Genomic DNA, 25,386 nt, shown 5'->3' with positions numbered 1-25,386 from the left:
GGGGGGGGGGGGGCCCAACCCCCCAAAAAGTAAAAATCGCGTGATTTTGCATGATTTTTTTCTCAAGGGGGGGGGGGGGCCCCGGGCCCCCCGGGCCCCCCCCCTGGATCCGCCACTGGTCCAATCCATTTGCGTAGAAAGATTCTACCCATTTGGGGGCATCATGGTCCGATGGGTCCGATCGATGGTGCAGATAGTAAGGGTGAGGCTACTTCTCACTCGGGAAAATTGAATTCAGGCGGCTATACTGAATTTTGGTTCCTGTTCCTGTAGCTATCTACGCCACTACTGGTCCTAATATATTTTTGGAGAAGTTATGCTCCATCAACGGGCCAAAGGTGTTTTCTCAGTAAAAGTTCAAAGTTGAAAGTCCTTTTTTTAGTCCAAGTTCTTATTTGGAGTAAAAATCGATCTTTCCATGGTATATTACGAAAAGTAACAACGGATTGAAATAAGACTAATTTGGAGGCTCATCTGTTGCACTATATGGCCAATTCATGATTACGTGATCCTGAAATCTGCAAGAAATTGACCGAGTGGATGAATTACGCAAAAACAATGGCTCTACGAGTTTGTCGTCAAAGCTATGTGAGTTGCCTATTCAATGAATTTTACCATTTTCGATTTGAGATGAAATAAATATCGCTATGTTTCGTTATGTTTAGTCTGATTGTTTGAATGCACGAGTGAATGACGCACCATGTCTTCCGATCGAATCGGTAAACGTTTGTTCCCCCGACCAGTCGGCAGGGCAAACTGTTAGTGTCACTGTGCGTGTACGGTGAGGAGAGCTAAGACTAGAGAGCGCGCAGGATATCGGATCGGCGATGGCCGATGGCGAGTGTCCCCCGGGAGTGTCCCAACTTTTTTTAAATTGAGAACCTCAACGTCATGAACGTAGGCACGACTCTTATCCACTCAGATCAATCATATTAGTGATGCCACTAGCATTTTTTCAACTAAAAAATAAAAGGTGATTTGAACATTTTTTTAGCAAGACTGCAATGCTGACATTTTTTAATTTTAATTGTTTGTTTCTTTTTATTTTTGTTCATCAATTTCTATGAATGATTTCAGACTGCTTATAATATAATTAAGATGTAATTTCAAATCTCTCTTCAATCTTCCATCTTCTGTTTCTCTCTTCCAGGCTCTCAGGAACGTGGCCAAGTCTCTGCTGTCCTCTCCGGCAGCGAGATGCCAGTCCACCCTGTCGGCTCCGGACCTCTCTCTCCCCGTCACTCATCTGAATGAGGAGGAGAGCATGATGAAGGAGGCTGCGGCAAAGTTTGCCAAGGAGAGGATAGCTCCCTACGTTCAAGAGATGGATGCCAAGGGAGAAACTCATCCAGATGTGCTCCAAGGAATGTTTGAAAATGGGGTGAGTTTGTTTGTTTAATCTTGCAAAGATACATGAAATATGAAATATGCACTATGAACATGACGTACAAAGAAAGCGGACAAAATATACAGTTCCTCAGGTAGACAAAGGAACATCCCTTCACTGCTATTATGTAAAAATGTGTAGAACAGGTGAATATGCATGTGACACCTGTTCTACACATTTTTACATTATAGCAGTGAAGGGATGTTCCTTTGTCTTCCTGAGGAACTGTATATTTTGTCCGCTTTCTTTGTCCGTCATATTCATAGTGATGAGACCTTGTAATATGTAAATGAAGAGAAGGAGGAATATAGTTTTTCAATTTGTATCAAGTTATTATCTATATCCATAACATATAACAGCCTCAATCTAAAGATTACCATATCCTTTTGAAAACTGGTTAAGTCATACAGTTACTCAAGATTGTGGTCGCTAAATATTTTTATCATGACTTCATGAGTATTTTAATAATTCTGACTATATATGTATGATTAATTTACTTTGATGTTTTAGTGTAAGCTTTTAATATTCAGGACCAGGATGTAAACCAGTCTTCCCTGATCTATTTATCCTGATGAAATGTGTTCAAATAAATAAATGCTCCCTGTGTCTCGTGTGCAGTTCATGGGTATCGAGGTCGAGCCAGAGTACGGCGGTCCAGGCTCTTCGTTTGCCGTTGCTAACATGGTGATAGAGGAACTGTCTAAGGTGGATCCAGCCATCAGCGTCTGCTGCGACATCCACAATACTCTCATCATCACGGCTCTTAGGAACTACGGCACCAAGGCACAGAAAGACAAGTACCTCCCCATGGCTGTTACAGACAGTGTGAGTAAAGACACTGGCTTGTATTTTCTAACGGTGGACTAAATTAAACCTTGTTAGTCTTCTTCTTCTTAATGGTTAATCTGCCTCCTTCAATACTGAAGATTCTTGCAGATGCCGTTTATACTCGGCCTGATTGGGGTGTGCAGGGGGGACCACTACACCGGGTTTTCCCCTCTTATACGAATAGTGAAGTGGGTTCTTAACGTGCAAAGGTGGTGACTCTCCTCTACATGGGGCTTCCATTTAACGTCCTATCTGATGGATGGAGTGTTTTCCACTTAACATAGCCTGCGTCTATGAAAGAAGGGGGGGGGGGCACGTTAACACACAACCCAGGCTTCAGTCATCCGCCTGGGTGGGATTCGAATCCGGGATCTTTGGTTCGACAGGCAGACGCTTTACCGACTGAGCCAACTCCCCTCCTCAGTCTACTGCTTTAAATTGCAAAGATTCTCAAACTTGTTAATATTATTACATGATCAGGGCTTGAGACTAACCGTCACCCAGGACACATGGGTGCCCAAAATATAACTCTGGGACCCCAAAACTTTTGAAGCTTTTACATGGCTACAGATTGTAAAAAGTTCAATCTGGAACCCCTTCCAAAAAGGAAATATGGAGCCCTGTTATAACCAAAAAAGAATTTTTAAAAAACCCAGTAATGTAATGAAAATACAACTTTGATTTCATATTAACATGACTTTTGTTTTAACACCAAATTCCGAACTTACTCAATCAAACATTTTTCATTTTCAGGTCGGCAGCTTCTGTCTATCAGAGCCGTCATCAGGGAGTGATGCCTTCGCCATGAAAACCAAAGCCACGCGTGATGGAGATGATTACGTCATCAGCGGACAGAAGTGCTGGATATCTAGCGCCACCTTTGCCAAGATCTTCCTCGTATTTGCAAATGCTGATTTTACAAAGGTACTAACAATTTCTGTATCTTTACTAACAATTTTGAAACGTGTTCTGTAGAATCGTATGAAAGATATATCTTGAGTGACAATTTAGTGTGCATATTTGATTTTCAGGGTTGCTGATTTTAAAGTGTGTTGAATATCGGTATCACAGAGATGCCAACTGTTCTGTTTTTGCCGTATTTGTTCCGTTTGTTCGCTATTAATACGGCAGTACGTTTTTTGTATGTTTTGTTACGTTTTTTAAATTTTAAATTTTTTTTTTTTAATTTATTTTTTTTGGTGATGTTTTTCTTAATTTCTGATCATGGGCTTTGTGTCGTAAGTGTATTATGCACCTACATCTTAAAATGATGCACGCAGGATGGTGATACGGGCCCCAAACTGCGCACATTGCGAACAACCCATGTGTAATGTATGCACATCGCGCTCCGATCCGGGTACGTATACGTGGTACTGCCTGGTTTTTTAAGCTGCTCGATTGGGCGATATGTTAAGTTGAGAGATTTTTTCAAAAATACTATTTATTGTCCAAAAATACTGTTTTTTGCTCTTAAGAATACTTTTCTTTGTTGAAGAAGCTTGGCATCTCTGGTATCAACATACAGAGGATTTACTATAAGATTTACATTAAATTCAGTTGACTTTGAATTGAACTTGAATTCAATTCATTTATTCACAGTAAAATGTATACGTTCATTCAGCCAAACATACAGTAAACCATATATAATTTAATTAGAATATCAACAAAAAAGAAAAGGACAGCGTGCACAACAACATTACGACGACGGATAGTCAACCTGTTCGAAACGTCGAGCCACTCCCGCTATTCATCCTCTCCAAGTGCTATAGTTCTCCTTAGAACTATAAGCTAAGAAAGATAACCAACAGTCTTTTTCAAGACTATACCAAACAGTCCTTTTCAGGACTACAAACCCTCAAGAAAGATTACCGAGAGTCCTTTTCAGGACTCCTCAATCTTCCCTCTCTCTCTCACATGGTGCACCCACAAGCCTACTGTATATCATTAAATAATGTAAACAAAATGACATAATCTCAAACATTAGCTTTTAGCTAAAAGTCACAGATTCTTCTTCGCAGATGCTTCTTTAGATTTATTTCAAATGTGTCTTATCACTTGCTGGAGATGATGTGTATATCCCTTTTTTTTCTCTTCTTCCTTCCTTCCTTCCTTCCTTCACCCAGGGTTACAGAGGTATTACAGCGTTCCTGGTAGATCGCGATACTAAAGGTCTAGTTATTGGTAAACCTGAAAACAAACTTGGGATCAGAGCATCGCCAACCTGTCCTGTGTACTTTGAAGATGTCAGGGTAAGGTTTTAAACTTCAAATTTCAGCATGAACATTCATTCAAATGCTACATTTATATTGGACTGCAATGTGACATATGAATTAGTAAAACTGGTTTATTACGGTTTGGTCTACAACTAGTTTGACTACTACCCAATAGGACTATTACCATTTGGTCTACACTCAGCCCACATGGTCTTATAATCATTCCATTTACTTATCATTTGGTCTAACAACCATTTAGGCTAATAGTCATTTGGTCTAATCTCCAATAAGTCCACTACCCATTTGGTCTTTTGCTCATTTAGTCTAATTCCCAAACAGTTTAATTCCCAGTTTGTCTAATGCCCATTTTGTCAGCTATCCATATTGTTTAATAATCATTTAATCATAAATAATGATAATCATCAAATGATTATTTGACCTAATTTATAGTAGATGAAATGGGCATTAGACAGACTGGGAATTAGACTAACTGTATCGATGTGTACAGTTAGTATTTAGAAAATCAACCCCAAGGTTTTTCCTGACTTTCTATGGGTTATTGGTCAAAGAGAATGAAGAAAACAATAAAGCACTGTGTACATTAATACCCAAATCGCCTTGCGCTATGAAAGACCTGCCAACCAGTACGATTTAATTGTATTTAGTACGACTTTTAGAAGTAAATATGACAGTACGATTTATAAAATACAATTTTCCAAAACAAAAAACAAAAAACTTTAAATTAAAAAAAAATAAAAAATGTTTGTGTGTGTGTGCCATTTTCAATGGCAAAATGCCCATTCTATCCTGTAAAGTATCCTACAAGCATCTCACATTGGCAATTTAGGGATGTTCATTGGTTCATCGAACACACTAGTCATGACGAAATCATGCATATTTAACCAATGATCCATACAAAAATTCTTCCTGATCCCTTTTTTTTTTTTAAATACAACTTTTGTCAGTAAAATACAACTTTTGGTATTGAATAATACAGTTTTTGAATTCCAGAAGTTGGCAAGTCTGCTATGATAATCTTTACCCTAGCTCTAGTTCCATCTGTGTGCATTAATTCATAAGGAATAGATACAACCAGGTGGCCATTTTTTGCTCCTTGATCAAGTGATAATTATGTATGGTTGTCATTGTTGCTTTTGTAACAATTTATGAAGGGTTTGCAAAGTGGATGTCTACTGAATTAAAGATAAAGTTGACTTCTGGTCATGCGATTGCATTGTGAAAGAAACGTTGTGGAATCGATCAGAAAAGGTTGATCATCTAGCATATAAGTATTGGTGTCTACTGCAAGGTTCTGGAATCATCAAAATGATAAGAAATTTGGCCCAGTCTTGGTAAAGTTACAAGCACTGTACACAGAAATGTGTGGCATAAAAATCTGTCCCGATTTGTATGCTGATACATGCTATATTTAGAATTTAAGGCATTTGATGAACCATGCTGTTCAGGGAACATTTTTGATAGAATGTTCTTCCACACTTGCATAATAAGAATGATAACGCTCATAAATTATTGTTCACCTCTTCCCAGAACTCAACCTTCTCTTTAAATTGATCTTGAATGACCAACAGGTACCAGCAAGTAACGTCCTGGGTGAGGTAGGAAAAGGATACAAGATCTCCATGGAACTACTCAATGAAGGAAGGATAGGCATAGGGGCACAGGTGAGATTATCATTCCTTCTTGGGTTTCACATGTATGGTATAATATATTGTCTTTTCAGAGCCAGAAGGGCATAGACATGCTCTGGGCCACGTCTAACAAAGAGTTGAAATCAATCTCAACTTATTTGTGATTGATAGCAATCGCAACTATGTACATAAGACATAGGAGACTGCAGACTTGCAATTGATTGTAAGACTTGTGATTGATTTGGATCAATCGCAACTCTTTGTAAGACGGGGGCCCTGAGCTAAAGTATTTGAGTTAATACCCTTCTGGCTCCAAACAGACAGTATTGTCACTGTATGGATTGAACAAGCCCCCACCACACCTTCTCACCCAGTTGAGGTGTAGCACATGATTGGAAGGGGGTGGGGGTTAATGATGAAGATGATGGTTGTGTTGATAATGATGTTGGTGGTGGTGGTGGTGGTGATGATGACTGTGGTGGTGATGGTGATGATGGTGGTGGTGGTGGTGGTGGTGGTGGTGGTGGTGGTGGTGGTGGTGATGATGGTGGTGGTGATGGTGGTGATGGTGGTGGTGGTGGTGGTGGTGGTGGTGGTGGTGGTGGTGGTGGTGGTGGTGATGATGATGATGATGATGATGATGATGATGATGATGATGATGATGATGATGATGATGATGATGATGATGATGATGATGATGATGATGATGATGATGATGATAGCTATGGTGAAGATGATGATGGTGTTGATGATGTTGATTTAGATTTAGATTAAAAGATTGAGGATGAGTGTTCTGATGATGAAGACTGATAGATTAATTTAAAAAAAATAAACGAATGTACATGTATTATAACAAGCTATGATGTATCAAGTGAATTACTATTGTTTCTCTTTTGTATAGATGATTGGTCTAGCCCAAGGTTGCATGGACGCTACAGTGCCTTACATCATGGAGAGAGAACAGTTTGGACAAAAACTTTGGGACTTTCAAGTAATGCATCAATAGTTTAATTTCTCTCATTTGTTTATTAATTTTACAACTTTAATCAGGGTGGTCTATTGAGCAGTATAAGCCTTCTCGTACAGAAACCTGCATATAATTGATAAGTGTGCAATTGTATTAGTAAAGGTACTATAAAGTTTAGAAGGTAATTTTTTTTTTTTTTTAATTTTTTTTTTAAGATATGCAATTCAAGATTGAGTGTGGATATCTCTCTTGTTACTGTATTATCACACTTGATGTTGGTTTTATTGAAAAGCCTGTTTATTCCCCTTTACGATGATGCCCCATTTGTAATGATTACGTAATTATGGAATGTGTAGTACACCTGGATATGGGGCCAAGTCAAAAATGAAATGTTTCAACCTGACATGATGATGATTGATAGTTGAGAGCGAGTTCTGTCAATGTCAGTAGAGAATTCTTCATTTGTTTGGAGGATGATTGTGTGTTGAAGAATGCATTTTGCATTATGTCAACTTTTATATTCAGGTAGGCTGCACATTTCATAATAATACAATAACTACAAATCGGTCATCATTGTAAATGGAAATAAATAGGCTTTTCCTTGATACCAACGTCAAATATGACAATAAAGTAACAAGAAAGGTATCAACACTCAAACTTGATTTGCAGAACACTATGTTTTGTTTTTTTGAGGAGTTTCCATGTTAAGAATCAGTTCATAATGTGTTTGTAATGCTGATTATGTCTGTGATGACAAGTATGTGGCATTTCTTTAGAACTATACTGCTTTATTAAACTATGATGATATCTATGATTTTTAGGTTATTTGTATCATGGTGGAACCAGAAACATTATTCATATTGAAAAATTATTACCAATTACAATGTGAAATCTAAGTGTAAGTTATTGAATCTTTGTTATACTTTATGTTCCCACAAATCACTGCATTCTTCTTCTCCCATCATCGACATCCTCACAGAGCATGCAGCACCAGGTAGCCCACGTGGCCACGCAGATAGAAGCAGCCCGGACCATGGTCTACAATGCCATCCGTCTGCGGGAGGCCGGCCAGCCCTTCATCAAGGAGGCCGCCATGTGCAAGCTCCTGTCGGCTGAGGTGGCGTCCCTCACCACCTCTAAGTGCTTGGAGTGGATGGGCGGGGTCGGCTTCACCAAGGATTACCCCGTGGAGAAGTTCTACAGGGATTGTAAGATAGGTGGGTGTGGTAAATCATCTTGTTCATAACCTTTAAAGCCCCACAGCACTACTTATAGCTACTTGTGCCCTCTATATAGCAAACAATGACTGATCCGTGACTGTTGGTCTGCCATGGTCCCCTTTTTCTTATGTTATTTGAGAGCTGATTTGATGAGATAACCATCTGGTTGGTGCAGGGAGGTCTAATCCCTCTAGGCCAAACTAGTGCAGATAGGCTTAAAATGACCAGGGCCTGGTTTGATAAACAGTTGCAATTTGCAATTGCTTTCAATTGCAACTATGTACATAAGAGATAGGAGACTGCAAACTGATTGATTGGTGGCCTTACTTGATTTGGATCAATCGCAACTTTGTAAGACCGGGCCCTGGTTATTTCAGCTTCAGCGCTGTGCGGTACCTGATGTTTCTAAAAAATTTATCAACCGATACACTTTAATATTTGTCTAAGATTCTTATTGATACTATGTTCATTCGTTTGTGTCTCCTTAACTCAAGATAGTTATGTAAAGTTCCTTAATTAAAAGTAAATTAAATTAAATTAAGTTCTTCCATCGCCCGATTGCTGCAATGGCCGCTTCATTAACAAGGGCCAGGTCTTCATCTGTGCAACCCGTTCCACCACACTGCAAGATGTGGTCCAACCTTCAACTTCTTCCCCCGTAGCATGAGAGTAATTTTAATTGCTTCATTCTTGTAATTAAGTGAAATGTTATTCATTATTGTATAATTGTGTTAAGTGGAGCATGGGTCTGATTGATAATATGTAATATGTCATCATTGATTTGAAATAACTCTCAGACAGTTCATTTTGAAATGATTTATTACCAGAATGCAAGATTACCTGCAGAAAGGGTCTGTGGCTTTCATTCTTCCTGCAAAGGAGGACCATGCAGCCAGCTAAACTAAACTCCTGTGTTTCCATCTCTCTCTCTCGCTCTCTCTTTCCACTAGGTGCAATTTACGAAGGCACCAACAATATTCAGCTGAACACCATCGCCAAGCTGATCAAAGAGGAATACTTAAGACAGTGAGGAACGACGCAAGCAGCTGAGGAGAATCATGAAGAACAGTTTAGGTGTGCCATGACTGTGAAATGACTTTCTGCTAAGAGTAAGACACATTGCAATAGCTGGCCTTCATGGTTGAGGTTCAATTTATGACAGAATTGAACTCATTAAAGGCAAGGCATTTGTTATCCATTTCTTTTTTAAATACCAAAAACTTGATTAAATGTGTAAAGGTAGTTCCATCGTGTGCTCTGGCGTCAATTGCTCTGGGGCTTAGGGTTAGGGTTGCAATTTGGTTATGGGTTAGGTCCGGTGTGAGAGTTAGGGTTAGGTATTATGTTTGGTCCAGGGTGTAATGTAGACATTCGGTTTAAATAGTGTAAGACATTGACTGTGGTGCAATTGTCATAGGAGCAATTGTTGTACAACTGTTGTAAGAGCATGAATTCAGTAGCTATCCTAGTGCTTGAGTCTGGTATTACTTTCTTCAAAATAAGTTAAGTTTGGGCAAAGTATCTTATTGTTGTCAGCTTTGCATAACATAGATGGGCACTTTTTTAATAGTAACCAGTAAAATAAAATGTCTTATGGATCTTTTTGTTCTCTACCTCATATGCAAACGATGTCCATCACAAGAGTTTATCACCGATTTCCTTTAATAGTGCATCTAATCATGGTTAATCATAAAATGTGAAGGGAGAGCTTTGCTTTCAGGTCACATGTATCATTGGATGTTGCTATGACAGACACTCCTCATAAAATATTGAACTTTTCTAATAAAGGCATATTTTTCAATTACACAGTATGCTTAGCTATTTATACAGCTTTATATCTTGATGGTTTGGGATTAAATCTCTAACTATATTTTGGCTGTCTTTTGCACAAAATCAAATGTCTTCTGGTGAGCTATCTCAAAGTTACTCACAAACAGATGCAAGGATTGGTTTGCTTTGTTTAGCATTTTCTCATATGCTGGCTGCACAGGAAGGAAACTCCATGCATGCTGTGTACTATACTTCAAGGAATTGAGGAACTTTACATAACTTTAATTAAGGAACTTTACATGACTTTACATAACGTTCTTGATCTAAGGAGACACAAACAAACGAACGAACTATACTTCACTGTTCACATACTCGTGCACATGTACTGGAGATCGTCTTGAACTCCAAATTATGAGAATTGCTGAAGATGTCAGAATCAAATATCAAGGTGGTATAATTTCCCATTGAAAAACTTGCAGTGATGTTGAAAGACAACCTCAAGTATCGTTTCCCTGACTGTGTACCCGGTAATTGACAGATGAGTTGAAGATGTGTATTTTGGCTCAACATACATGTATATGTAAATATTAAACCAAAGGTAATATTATCTGAGCAAAAGGCCCTTTGCAGTTGATATTTTATGAAATTGTCAGTATTGATATTGATGGCTGATAGTATGTGGTCGTACATATTTATTTTTTAGTTAAGGTGCGTTGTGAACACCATAAATTTCTTTTGACTTGCTCAAATATTTTCTCGCTTTGTAAATCCTTGGTAGATATGTTTTTGCCATCCTTCTTTTTTAGATCCTGAAATATAAATTTATGTATTGATACTTTAAAACTAGTCACCCTTTGCTCATGTTTGCTTGGAATCAAAAGTACCTTTCATGCTTTAAGTGGAGTTGATTTTAATCTAAATCTTCTCAGTATTCTCTTTAGGTATAGGTGTACATGTATGATTGCAAATCATGGCTATAAGTATTCATATTAGTCAATAATGTTCCTTACCGTTATCCAGTAATGTATAAATATTTAGTTATTTATTTAATTTTATTGATTTTTGTGAGGGTGGGAGGGGGGGGGGGGGGGATACTATCTGCAGTATACATTTAATGTGTACCAACATAAGTGGCAAATGTTTTATATTTCTAAATCAGAAGGCTTAATGTAAAGGTGCTGAGACATATAGGCTCCGGCAACAATTGCTTCTGGCTTGTATCATCAGATAAAAGTTTAGGGTTGCAATTCAGTTGGTGTAGCATATTAAACACGGAGCAATTGTTGCTGGGGCATTTATCGAAGAACCACTGTTGAATAGAGGTTTTTAGAATATCATGGATTCCGTAGTAGAATACATAAATTCTTTTTAAATTTGTACTGGTAAATGTTCCTATTCATTGAGCACAATTTGGAAGTCAATTCTTAATTTCTTCAGTAAGCACGACTAAACACACCATCGCTCCGTCATATTTTTTAATATGTGTGTGTGTGAGGAAATGGCTATAAATAATGTATGAAAAGAGTATATTTATGGAATATTCAATATTGTGGTGTATGTAAAGGAATCATTAAATGACATGATGTATTATTTACGCACGATCCCTATATATTTCATTATTCAATTACGTGTGAAAGAGTGTGAAGTAGTTGCAGTTGTGAAACCCATGTTGTAAAGAGAGAGAGAGAGAGAGAGAGAGGGAGAGGAGAGAGAGAGAGGAGAGAGAGGGAGAGGAGAGAGCGAGAGAGAGAGAGAGAGGGAGAGGGGAGAGGAGAGAGAGGAGAGGGAGAGGAGGGAGAGGGAGAGGAGGGAGAGGAGAGAGAGGGAGAGGAGGGGGAGGAGAGAGAGAGAGGGAGAGGAGAGAGAGAGTAGGAGAATAAAAAAGGGTGGTATACAAGAGAGAGGGGAAGAAAGAGATTGAGGAAAATCAAGGAAGGAGAAAAGAGGTGTGTAAGATGGAGAGAGGAAGAGGGGGAGGGGTAGATGGAAGAGTAGTACGAGATGGACGTGAAAAACATACATTGTCCTCCAAATGAAGAAGCAAAGAGGCTACATATGTGTTTAAAGATGCACAGTTGATTTTATTATTTTCTTCTCTTTTCTTCTCCCTCTCTCAAGGCTTATGTAACATAGTCTGTCTGTTTTTTTCTTCTTCTGCATCAACATAAAACCTCTGAACAGGCAGAACAGGATGTATCCCATATACAACATATTCTCCTACGTTTCACAGATAATTACAATATGTATAGGCTAAACCGATTCACATTTAATGATGATTCCACAGACCAATTCCGTGTCCCTCCATCTCATCTTTTCAAAGTGCCCAAACTAACTCTTTAAAAAAAAAAAGGCCCGTGTCACCCTAACATGTATATATATATTTATTTATATATATATACACACTTTGCATTTTCCAGTTTTTATCATTTTTTTATTCTGTATATCATAATATAGTACCATCTTTATATTCATTACAAAAGCATTTAAATAATAACAAAGAACATCACTGGGCACGTACATCACAAATGATTTTGCAGTCGGTAAATACTACTACCTGAAATTTCAAATTTCATCTGAATAAAGAGATATATAATCTTATGAAAAACAAACAAATAATAGCGACATCATACTCAAAAAGATTGCATGATATCAACGGTATCTAGTGCAATTACTGTAGTGACAAAATTTTCAAACAACTTTTGCTCCTGCAATTTTTTAATGATTGGTCGAAGCTTATTCAGGATAGCCGTTTGTGACAGAATGACCGTTTATTGGTTCACCTCGAAATGATCTAGGAAACCTCACAAGCCTTGCATATGCGCTGATAATTAAGTGTCTAATTTCTTCCTCCATTGAAAGTCGGAACGATTCTCGGCAGATGATTTATGACTTTAAGCCAAAACTCAAATTGGCAACTCCTGAGCAATCCTTAAAAATTAGAATTCAACCCTTCTCTTGATATTTTCCATTGGATCTCTAGGTATCATTTACCATTTTCCAATTGATATATCATGAGATCATTTTGAATTTTGAATGAATAAATCAACCTGCTTTTGTTTCATTCACAGAAATTCCTATCCACAAGAAAACCTTCCTTGGCTAATGTAACATTCATTTTCGAGTGTTTGCAGTACATTAAACGAAAGTCTAGACAGCGGCAATCAATGTGATTTGTGAAAAAATGAGGCTGAAATCTAGAATAAGAGGTGTCTTGTCTACCGTGCAATCCATCTGCATTTAACCCTTCCAAACTTGATACAATTTTTTGTTGCGTCTGTTGTGATTCGCTTGAAAGTTTACACTGTTTGGTTATACAACACACTGGATGTTACAACTTCCTGCCCGCTTTGGTCGTGTAATACAACAAACATCGGAGTGCCATGCTTGGCTTTTGTCACACACACAGTGTACATGTACCAATGCGACAGTCTCTGGTTTGATCCTCAGCAAAATAACAGATTGAAATATTAAAGAGCAAAGGGATACCCTAGTGTAGGTGGTAAATAAATCATATATCATTGGATTTGTGCTCTTGAATTTACAAACAAGCTTTAATTACCATGGCAACGTAGCCATGATACATTTACCATAATTATACTGAAAATTTCACCAATTAGATTTGACTATTTCCATGATTTTATCTACCTCTACATTACACATGTATTACTGTGAACCACATAATTGAAAAGAACAGACAGGATTTTTTTCTTTTCTTGTATAAAATGTGATCCAGTCATTAATCTCAAAGCTAATCTACAAATATTTTTAATGTCATATATTACACATTTTGTACATGATGATACCAAAGAGATTGAATGGGTAACTATACAAATTCTGAAAAACACACATTTACACTCAAAAACTTTGGCTGCGAATGCTCTTGATCAACTTAACATACAGTAGTTATAACTGGAATTTTTTTCCTTCTCAACAGAATGCAAAAAAAAGTGAACATTGCTTTGACGAAATTGCAGAAATTTTAGTTGTATAATCTTACACTACCGTGAACATAATTACACTTCATAGGGGATATTTCTACGATAATTCTTCCTCACAGAATTACAGATTAACATAAATTATACTTATGTTGAAGCTGTCGGGACATTACATTGTACAATTTTAAGTTGATCATAGTTTTGACATGAAAACAAAAACACATGACATTAAAATATTTCAATTCAGCACCCATGATATAGGAAATATGTCATTATTTAAATTGTATAGTACATTATCTGGGATACAACGAAAGCCAAGAGATAACCGTTAACCTCGTAAGAGATTTTTAATAGACCATTTTCGAAATGTAATCAAATTTACGGATAAATTTGTATATAGTTCTATGTTACTAATTGTTTCATTTATCTGTTACAAATAATTGTATTTCAATAGTCAGAGAGTGAATTGCACACATTAATTGTTGCTAGGTGAGACAAACATGATAGCTTGTCCTGCCTAACAACACGTAATGTATGCAGCTCACATTCTGACTTTTGAAATACAATTATTTGTGACAGGTGAATGAAATAATTTGTAACGAGGCACTTAACAAAGATTTGTGCATTAAATACAATTACATTACAAAAATGGCCTATTCCGTTCCAATCTTGCATCAAATTAGAAAATCAGTACCTGTTTATCTTTTGGATAGAAAAGACGGACTCTACAATGACACCAAGAGAAAACACAAATGAGAGAATATGTTGGAAGAAGAGAAGGAAAGTATAGAGGGATAAAAGAAGTAGGAGGGAAGAGAAGAGATAAGAAATTACAGGAAAGAGGGATAAATAAAGACGAGGAGAGAGGAGAGATAGAGAGAGAGAGAGACTAAAGCAGTATGACTGCAGAGATAGTCTGAACTATGGATTCAGGAGAAAATGAAGCAAATATTTTTAAGCATAACACAGAGAATGGACTTCGTTTATCAGCAGCGCTTAAAAATGAGAAACGCTCTTAAAAAGTAAAATAAAATATTCTTTTCAACATCAACATGAGTATTCTCTTGATGCAAGATTGGAAAATTTCTGGTTTGGAGATCGGTTCGACACAAAATTAGAAGGCAATTACTACAAATACAAACAAAAATATGATCATATTATTGACATATGCTGGACAAGGATTTCTCACAGAAATCTGTTTCAATTAATTGGATAGCCTTGATTTTTTTCTTCAAAAGGAAAATACTAAGACTAGCCCTCCGGAGGGGCTAGCACATCTACACTCTTAGAAAAATAACAAAACTAAAACAACAACAATGCAATAAGCAAATTGTGCTTATTTATGATTTGATTTTACAAACGTTACACACATCAAATATCACAGCCCAATCACCCGGTTATTTGTCAATCATAGAACAGTACCCAATAATCAATTGCACGTCATCTTTTTTTCTTTTTTTCAAATTTTAATGCATAGCCTCAAATAAACACAAAAACAGCTTACTAGGTGGATAATATTTCCAGTAATATTTATACTCATTGTACAAGCCCATTACCTCTTAATCTAGCATCGATAAGACTAAATCTTTTGAAAAAATGTTAGCGATCTGAAAGAAGTGATCTTATACCTACATGTATCAGTTATACAACAAAAAAAGTCCAGTCATTATAATATTACCATCGCATGGCACTACTTATATCTTTAAGGATATCTCTACATTATTCTCTTGCGTAATTTTTACATTTCTGTAGGAAGCAAATTTCCTACCCTTGAAAACTCTACTTTACCATTCGCTTGGAGCTTATTATCATTGCATTTGGTCAATCCTACATGGTTGAGAAAAGCAGATTTTGAAGGGAAAAAAAATTCCTTCACAAATCTTCAGTGCATTGCAAACAGAAAGAGAACAAGATATGGGATGTGGGGTACGTGCAGCATTAAAACATTGTGGATTGTACATTGCGACGGGCACAACTTCAAGAGAATGTTGAGTTCGGAAGAAGGTGAAAAATAATTCTTAAAGATAAAGTTGAGTTCTGGTCATGCTATTGGATTGCGAAAGGAACAGTGTGGAATCGATCAGGCAAAATTGATCATCTAGCATATAAGTATTGGTGTGTACTGCAAGGTTCTGGTGTCATCAAAATGATAAGAAATTTGGCACAGTCTTGGTAAAGTAACAAGCACTGTACACAGAAAGATATGGGACTACCAGTACACAAACATGTGGCATAAAAATCGGGCCTCATTTTTAAGCTGTTATTTGTCATATTTAGAATATGAAGGCATATGAAGAGCCATGCTTTTCAGGGAACATTTTCTCTCTGATGTTCCTTCACATTTGTATAACAACAATGATAACGCTCTCAAATTATTTTTCACCTCGCCCCAGAACTCAACCTTCTCTTTAAGCTTCCTCATTCTTTATCCCTTAGTTTGGGAAATTATCATTCAAGAATTCTCCTCCTAAAAAAGCTGGTACAGGAAGTATTTTAATCAGAATTAATTTATGGATTGTATTAAAAAAGCTGTACACCTAAAGCCAGACACAATCTGGGATCTCTAGACAGCAGTACAGTAAATCACAAATCAAACAAAAAGGGACTTTTGGAATCATTGCAAAATAGTGAACGATAAGTTTCTGTCAAGTCTCAAACAAAAACGCATTTAACAACATAAGGCAAAAAGACTGCCATGTTTTGGAGTGATGACATCATTGGATTGCTAGAAGGTGTCTCATAAAAAAAACTGTGTGAGTGCGCGCTATCCATGCAAAGTCAACATTTCTTCCAAAATAATGATGCGTGAGCATTATGCATTGTTCAACCTAGCTTCAACATGGCGACGCCCCGCAACTCTCTTGACAAGCGCCATCTATAGCCTTACAATGGTCCATTCTCAGCTGGCCACATATTCTTACATTACCCATAGGAAAAGAATCTTCGACAAGAGAATAGTTTCTACGAGCCATGAGTCAACAAGTCAACTTTTTTTTTTGACATTACCAACACAAAAGGAATTTTAGGCAAGAGAAATAGTTTCTACTCGCCAGGAGTCAATAGTTTGGTCCACTGTAACTCACAAGACTCACTCAAAAAATAGACAAGCCTATAGATTCAAAGCCTGGTGAATGGTAACACATACTTACATATATCTATGATTCGCAAGACCAGCAAGAGCTTGTAAACATTCAATTTTAAAATGTGGATGCATAACATTAGATTTGCGTAATTAAAGTGTTCTCGTCAATGTGTTTTCAAAAAGTTGTATACTATTTGTCCTGAAGAAAAAAAAAGAAGGATGCAAAATTGCAGGATTCTGATTTAGAAAGAAGAGCTTATTAGAGCCCCCCCCCCCCCCTCCACCCAACCCCAAAAAGAGAAAAAATATAATATGTATTTTAATAATTCAAGAGTTTTGAATGTTTGGTTCATCAGTCTATTTCAAAATCTGCAAAATTTCACTTCAGCAAAGAGTACTTTACTACAGACAGACACGACCAATACGCAAAACTTGCAGCAATAGTGATAGGTGGAGCAATTTAAAGAAACCCGAAGGAAATATAAACCACCATACTTCTTTAAAAAGATTTGGCTACCATAGTAAGCGTTACACTGAGCAGATATATAAGGTAAGATATACTCGTCTTTGTATTTACAGAGCCTCGGAAAAAGCGAAAAAATCGAAGGAATCTAATATGTTGCAACGCGAGGTAAGGTTTTCACGTCGAATCCCTGACGGTAGTCATCTACAAAATAAAAAGTTCTCTACAAGGCTGTTCTTACTGATGCTCTTTGGTGGTGTAACTCGAGCACTTTGATGCACAGCCTCTCTCTCCCATTTCTCCTGAGATAACACACATAGAAGCCAACGGGCATCACAATCCTTCAACATGACAACGTATTTCTCCAATGCCACACACAGAGTTGATCGTCGCGGTAACGGAACTTTGTAGATGTACTCGGTGAGTTTCCACACCACGGTGAGTATTCATGATCAAAAGATTTTGATGATGCTGTGAGGTAGCCTTTGTGAAAAGGTACATCAATTTATTTATTCAACGAGGAACCCACTTATAGGGCTCTTTAGATTTGTTCACATATGACTGAGTACACGGACATTTTTGTTTGTTTTGTTTATGAAGCTGGTATAGCACCATTCAAGTTTTGTATCTCATAACAAACGGATTATTGAATTATCTGAGAATCTTTGTTGTGGGTGGCTATCTTTTTTCTTTCATTTTTATTTGCTATTCACTTAGGAGTATAAAAAAAAAAATCCTACCGCAGGTTCCCCTGTCATATGTGAACAAACCTATAGAGGAATTAAGCTATCTATTCATGAAGGCTACCACACCACCGACTTGTACTTGCACTTTTGTCGTTCATAATCTATCGTGCTCCTGCATGTGGAATTACCTCCTTTCATACCATAGCTTGTTCGAACATACATCCAAGCATAACCAAGCATTAAGTAGTCGTTATTTGCACAGACACAAAAAAAAGTATTTTCGGAAAGCGTAGCAAATAGCAACATCCATGATTCAGCATGCACTCCCTCTCAGAAGAATGCGATTGCCGTGCGTTCAGGTTCAGGAAATAAAGAGCTGTACATCATACAAAGTGGAGTTCACAAGACGTTAAAAGCCGTGGCAGTGTTGGCAGCCCTGTGTGTGTTCATCAGGTTGTGTTTAATTAAAAAGCAGCATGGTCCCGCTTGCTTCAATCCAGTTGAGCCGAGAGTGGACCAGCATACTGAGCCGGCCAGTCGTGCGTGACAAAGGTGAGTTAGAGCGCCCTCTCTTGGTCAGGAGGGTTGTTTGGCAAGGTGTCATTGTCGATCATCGCTGCTCTGTTAGAGGAATAATGATAATAATATTGGATATTTATAAAGCGCACATATCCACCATGCATGGTGCTCAAGACACTCCAACTATTACCCCGGCTCTGCTAGGCAACCGATTTCGGCGCTCACAGCATTCAAGGAAACCCTTCCTACAGGTACCCATTTAACACCTGGGTGGAGAGTAGCAAATGTAGATTAATATCTTGCCACAGGACATTAGAGCCTTTGCATGACTTGTGATCCTGTGATCCAAAGTCCAACGACTTATCCACAACACCTCTAGGAAGGAATAACATTTCAAGGAACCTCTTATTTGGACCCGTTCTGCTGCAGGTTTCGGCATGTATGCCATTTGATTGTCCAGACTCTCATCAACTGAATTTTTTTTTACACTAGCTGCATAGACAAGATAAAACAACAACCCACATCATGTGATGTACATATCTTACAAGTCTATGTATTTTAGATTCTTTGTAGCAGGGACAAAATTAATATTTATTTTTCAGGGGCTACTTTTCAAACTTGCCTGCATGAAACTGACACTCTAAAATTTGTTTTGCATTGAACTGTATGCAGATTTACAGGGGCTCTTTTTTATTTTCGGGGGCTGTTTTGGGCATTTCGGGGGCTATTTCGCCCGAGCCCCCGTGTATTTTTTTCACTGCTTTGTAGGCACTATGGTCCTTTAAAAAAAATACTTTTAAAAGAGTAAAGCAAGGAAAAGAGTGTGGTACCTAAATATCCTCCTGAAGAAGCCTTGCTTTCGGGGGATAGCATCAGTTGCAGAACCCCCCCCCCCCTTCCCTTCCCTTTAAGAAGATCTAAGTAACTTTATGTAGAAGTTAAGCTAAGAATATGTTGGTATACAAACCTTAATCCTAAATATCCTCCTGAAGAAGCCTTGCTTTGGGGGTGGTGGCGGTAGATCAGGCATCAAGTCAGCTGTTAGAGTGCCGTTGGGCCCAAACACATTCAGCTCAAGAAATACTTGCGTCTCAATCATCTGTATTTAATGAATAAATGAGGACACACTGACTTAACATTTGCCCTTTAATACTTGCTCATAACAATACCGGTAATATGTCATCAGTTATCAAAACCAAGGGCTACGCATTCATATTACTACCCCAGCTTTAGCTGAGCTACCGTTATAAAACTGCTCAAGCATTCAATGAGTTTTTTTTATTGAGTGTGTGGAAATTTAATTGGATTGATGTCTTGCCAAAGGACATCGGTGCTATGGCAGGACTTGGATTGTGAACCATGCGATCTACAGTCCAGTAACCTACCAAGTAGACTTGATTTCTGTTAACCATTCTTCTCTCGTACTTCAATAGGCATGTCTTTGTCATATACCAAGGAAGTCCAGTCACTTCATATGACTTCATCATCATTATGAACATGGAAAAGCAGTTGTATATTTGTTGCACTGTATATTTGTGGGAAAATTGCCATCACAGATATTTCCTTCTTGTCAAATATCAAGAACTACAACAAAATTCACAATACCTATGTATCTGTGATGTGTATTTGTAAACTCAGTGGCCCATGAATGGTAAAAGCTAATCTTGAGCTCTGGTATGGGAATCGTATTTTGAGAAAGAATTGATATGATTTATTCCTGATTGTTTATCCAGCAGTAGAGTGGTCCCGGTATGAAGCCAGGGGGGTGTTTCACAAAGATCCTAAGTTGAACTTATCTCTAAGTTGGACTTAAAAATTATGGAAAGCCATTAGCATCTTTGAAAATATTTTGTAAAAGTTATGTTGAAAGGCATTAATTGTTTATTCAAATCATTCATATTTTCTATCATCAAGGAAATTTCATGTTCTTGATGTGGAATTTATAAAAAGTCTAAAAATACTTGAATTTCTGCTTTTGAATACATTTCATTTTAAGACTCCAATGGCTGTCCATAATTTTTAAGTCCAACTTAGTGTTAAGTTCTACTTAGGATCTTTGTGAAACACCCCCCTGGAGAATGAGGGAATTCAGCAGTCAATGGGCTTAAGTCAATGAACAAATGGAGTTGCAACCAGGGATGAACATACCTCCATTTGCCATGGAATTGCTACACTCCCCGAGTTGAATTTGGTGTAGAATCTGTCATCGTTTTGGTCCAAGTTTACTCCTTTGACGGTTGAGAACTGTTCTATGTCCAGCACGTCTTTTGCATACACGGCCCTCTTCTGCAAAAGTTCAAATAATAACAATTACAGTCAAACCTGCATTAACGACCACCTGCATAGAAAGACCACCTGTCTACAAAGACCACATATTTTGTTTCCCTTGAAAATGGTTTCTCATTGAAACATGTACTAAAGGAACCTGTACATAAAGACCACCTGCCTATAAAGACCACTTTTCCTGTCTCCCTTGGGTGGTCTTTATAGACAGGTTTCATTGTACAGACCTGGATGATAAAAGCATTCAGATTGAAGAATAAAGACAGCAAGATATTCACTTACAGGTGCACCCAAGGGTTAGACTTAAAAACATTGGGTTTACAAACACAGAATTATCAATGACGTCAATAATTTGCTGCCTTTTACTACACGTAACAAATTGCAAAACTTTTCTTGGTTTTCGATTTACGTATCTCATTGTTGCAACTTTACAGGGTTTATGCCTCAAAAAGAACTTTTGAAATTCTTCTGCTATCAAATTTTTTGATTTTCTGTTGTATATCTATTTTCTTCATGTCTTGTAAATTTCTTTCTTTTTCTAGATTTGTATGAAGATGTATTTTATGTGTTCAGTTCGTTTGCATTTTTCAATAAATTAATTTTTTAATTTAATTTAATAACCACTTTCATAAAAACATACAAAGACAAAGAATACAATAAAATATTTCTTGCAAACATAGATAAACCAATAAAATGGAAAATACACTAAAGGAAAGTACGAAGGGGCTGGATCATCAAAAAAGTTACGGAAACTTATAGGTCGATGATCCTAAATAATAGAATTATGAAATACATAATCTAAAATATGAAATAAATCTGAATGTGAAACTTACATCAGGTTCAAAGGGTGGATCGAGCTTTCCAGCTTCAAGCCGGCTGAAGCTGATGGAGTTGAAGAATGAATGATCCTTGACAGTCTGTGCGGTGCCGTTCTCAAACCCCATTCTTAACGCTGGGTCCTTCTGCAACAACTGTCAAACAGATATAACCGAAGGTCAAAATATGATCATTAATGCTCGATCCTTCTATTACGATTGAGAAGTAGAAATCAATAAGCCGTTATTCAGTTTCAGTTTTATTTTTCATTTCCAACAGAACAGTAATTTTGACAAGAAATCAGATATACAATTCAATATTCAATAATATAATCCATTTTACATGGTTTAAAGTTTTGAAATAGAAAATATAAATAAATATCCAGTATAATGGGTTTTTAAAAAGTTTTTAAAGGTAAACCTGTGGAAATGGAGGGATCCACTGAAAAGCAGAGCTCGTAAAATGTAAAAGTTAAAGAATGGATGATGTGTGACTGTCTGTGCCGAGCTATTCTTGATTGGTGGGCTTTTGATCCATGCCAAGTAAGAGTCAAGCAGTACAATTGCATACCTGCCAACATTTGAAAATAAGAAATCTGTACCCCTAGCAAGGGTTTATCCAATACGGAATACAAATTGGCTGCTCAATCGGTACATGGTAAAACAAGCCTAATTTGGCTGGAAAATAGCACAATGAGCGATTTTATTTTTGTATTTATTTATTTTTAATTTTTTTTTGGGGGGGGGGGGGAGGGGGTCATTCAGAATTTTGAAAATCATAATATTCCGATTAAATCGGAACAGTTGGCAGATATGCAATTGCAATGTCCTCCTCAATTGTACACACTTTGTTTACATCACACACAAACATACACACACAAGGGTGCGGAGAAGCCATTCCCATCAAAACACCTCACCTTTTTACAGATGTCCTGTGCTTCGGTGCTGAACTTCTGGCTGTACTTCTCGTCGTCTTCTTTGACTCTCCGGTCGACCTCTTCCCTCTTGACCTTCTCCTTCCTCGCTCGGAATGGAGCCTGGAACAAACAACATAGTTCATACATTTACCATGACAACCGCATCATCACTTCACCATGATAATTGCATCATCATTTCGCGGTACTGGTAATAGCATTATATTTGAAGCATGTCATTTCTGATGTACAACAATGTACAACATCCCTACTCATATTCACCTTTTCCACAGAAAACATGGCGATGACAATGCTTCATACCAAAGAAAATATGTGGAAACAGATGATGAAAGGCTGGTTCGCATACGATGTGGGATACCAATTTTTTTTTCTTTCTAAATGATAAACGTAATGCTACATTTCTCTATCATATCAAACACAGATAAGTGATTATTAAAGACATTTGTGGAACGCAGCTATCTTTTCTTCTCCAATTGATTAATCAGTTTAATACACATACCAACAACAAAAACAGTGCAGTTTCCGATGTCATGCACTTGTATGAGAACAAGCTTTAATGGTATAAAGAATAAATAGACATGATGCTAAGGAAAAAACAATTGGTACTGCTAGAATCATCTTATTGCATTCATCTTCCTGTGACAGTAGCCTACTTCTGCTGTTGTAGATTCATCAAAAGAAAAAAGAAAGGATGTATGATGAAATGAGAGATGAAATATGGTCTTACCCTTCCTTCTATCATCTCATAGATAAGACATCCCAGACCCCAGTAGTCTGGACTGAATGTATACCTCTCGTTCTTCACCACCTCAGGAGCTAAGGAATTTAAGACAAGAGTGAGAGAATACAATATTGATACATAAAATAGTAATATCTGTTTCTTATGTAGTACCTCACCAGGGATAATGTAACCAACCAAAGTGCTTACAATGAGTGACCGGTTTTACCATACTCATTTTCCCCAATAGACTGTAGTGTTATGAAAACTGTTAGGAAAACGCACAATTTGTTTTGATTTCCAATCATGAATATCTTGATAATCAGACAGGCGATTGGCTTGTAAAAGTCATGGCGTTCCTGACTGACCTAAAGGTTTATAATTATCATTGCAGCATGAGCTAAATCCAGTTACATTACCCTGAATGGAAAAAAATGTGTCAGTTTGACTATTAAAGGCATTATTTAACAATGTCAGGTGTCGGTCTGGTGTCAGTCTGGTGTAGGTCTCATTAATGTGACTGGGGTATAAGTTCATATATGCTTCCACCCTATGTATCAATTTCCGGATACGCCACTGAAATTTTTCATTCCACTACCTTAGTCATACCACTGATTCTTTTTTTTAAATTTTGGGTAATGTAACTGGGTAAATATAATGTAATGGGTTTGTTCGGTCTTTGTCGGTCTGTCGTCAGTCTCATGGATGTGACTGGGGTTTACTTACCCATGTAGCCCACCGTTCCTACTCTGCCCCTGATGGTGTCATTCTCAGGTATCTCCACTGCTAGACCCAGGTCAGAGATACGTACATGACCTGATGAAAATAAGCAAACCAATCGTATCAGTCTCCTTTATTTTCAGGGAAATCAAGAACTTGTGATTATCAATTTATAGTCTCTTTGGAGCTAGGGGGGATTTATATGTAACACGCATCATTTTACACCAAAATAATGCCCTTCTGGCACCGAACACACTATATGATATCTTGAGAAACAAGGCTATGAAGGATGAGAATGGATCTTCACAAAAAATTGTTGATATATTTTGTAATTGAAGAATACTGGGCCCTGTTGCATAAAGCTTACCATTGATGGTAAGTTTGCCATCAATGGTAACTACCATGGTAACAGGGCTCACCATCCAATCAAAATCAAGGTTTCCATGGTAGTTACCATTGATGGCAAAGTTACCATCAATGGTTAGTTTTATGCAGGACAGGAAAGTTCACTAATGTTCATTGTAAAATGTTATACTTTGGTAATTCTACGGATTTACTGTAAAACACCTTTTTTAGGAGTGTCACACATAAAGGTACTCAAAACTGTTGTTACAATCATATCATCATACTCCATAAAAAGCTCACCATACACCATAAAACGTTTTGACAGTTAAACAAAAAATTCAAATAACAGAAAATATGCAAGCCTATTAGATTGAAAGATTAAACGAGAACTCGTTTGAGATTTAATCTCAATTATATAAGTAATAAAAAATTCTCTTCCTCCCAGACGGCGCCCGCTTCGGTTGCATCCGTGGGTAGACCGTAAAAATCCATGAGCCCGGTGGGCGGTATGTCATTCCCATGGTCGAACGGAGGCCGTTGCACATAGTCTTCCCCGCCGGTAGCCCCGGTAAAGCCGCGAGACGAAGACGGGTGTGAGCTGCCGGTGACAGCCGTAGCATTAGCAGCGAGCAAGGCCTCAACCACTCGCGCAAGAAGTGCTTCCATTTTATCAAGTATGTTATTAAAAGTAGAAAATGGAACCGTTGATTCCACTTCCTGATTCTTCTCGCTCATTGCCTTTGGCTCCGAGTCCGACTTTGTTTTACTTTTAGCTTTCCCCGGCCCACTCTTGCTGACTTTGCCAGCCGTGACTTTGCCACTGGAGTTGGGTAATTTTTTCTTTCCGTCGG

General features: G+C 37.6%; 2 protein-coding genes across 2 annotated transcripts in view; one reads left to right on the top strand and one right to left on the bottom strand.

Moving 5' to 3' along the window:
• The first annotated feature begins 457 nt into the window (after positions 1-457).
• LOC593139 (short/branched chain specific acyl-CoA dehydrogenase, mitochondrial) lies at positions 458-9,356 on the top strand. The gene is made up of 9 exons (XM_030985739.1): positions 458-588; positions 1,151-1,381; positions 2,006-2,212; positions 2,969-3,139; positions 4,339-4,464; positions 6,018-6,110; positions 6,979-7,068; positions 8,024-8,261; positions 9,215-9,356. Exons 1-9 carry the CDS (start codon positions 541-543, stop codon positions 9,292-9,294), a joined length of 1,284 nt encoding a protein of 427 aa, XP_030841599.1. The 5' UTR covers positions 458-540; the 3' UTR covers positions 9,295-9,356.
• Positions 9,357-16,465: 7,109 nt separating this feature from the next.
• Positions 16,466-25,386, bottom strand: part of LOC756375 (G protein-coupled receptor kinase 5) — a 45,456-nt gene continuing 36,535 nt past the window's right edge. The window contains exons 10-16 of the mRNA XM_030985977.1: positions 24,197-24,286; positions 23,480-23,568; positions 22,735-22,854; positions 21,836-21,973; positions 20,868-21,005; positions 19,687-19,818; positions 16,466-18,821 (exon numbers count right to left, since the gene is read on the bottom strand). Coding sequence (XP_030841837.1) covers positions 18,801-18,821; positions 19,687-19,818; positions 20,868-21,005; positions 21,836-21,973; positions 22,735-22,854; positions 23,480-23,568; positions 24,197-24,286 — 728 coding nt within the window. The 3' untranslated portion in view covers positions 16,466-18,800. The remainder of the gene's footprint in view (positions 18,822-19,686; positions 19,819-20,867; positions 21,006-21,835; positions 21,974-22,734; positions 22,855-23,479; positions 23,569-24,196; positions 24,287-25,386) is intronic.

This window comes from Strongylocentrotus purpuratus, unplaced genomic scaffold (genome assembly GCF_000002235.5).
Source record: "Strongylocentrotus purpuratus isolate Spur 01 unplaced genomic scaffold, Spur_5.0 spur5_scaffold_15, whole genome shotgun sequence".
In the NCBI taxonomy this organism is placed as follows: Eukaryota; Metazoa; Echinodermata; class Echinoidea; order Camarodonta; family Strongylocentrotidae; genus Strongylocentrotus; species Strongylocentrotus purpuratus.
This window is presented reverse-complemented; position numbering and strand designations above follow the sequence as displayed.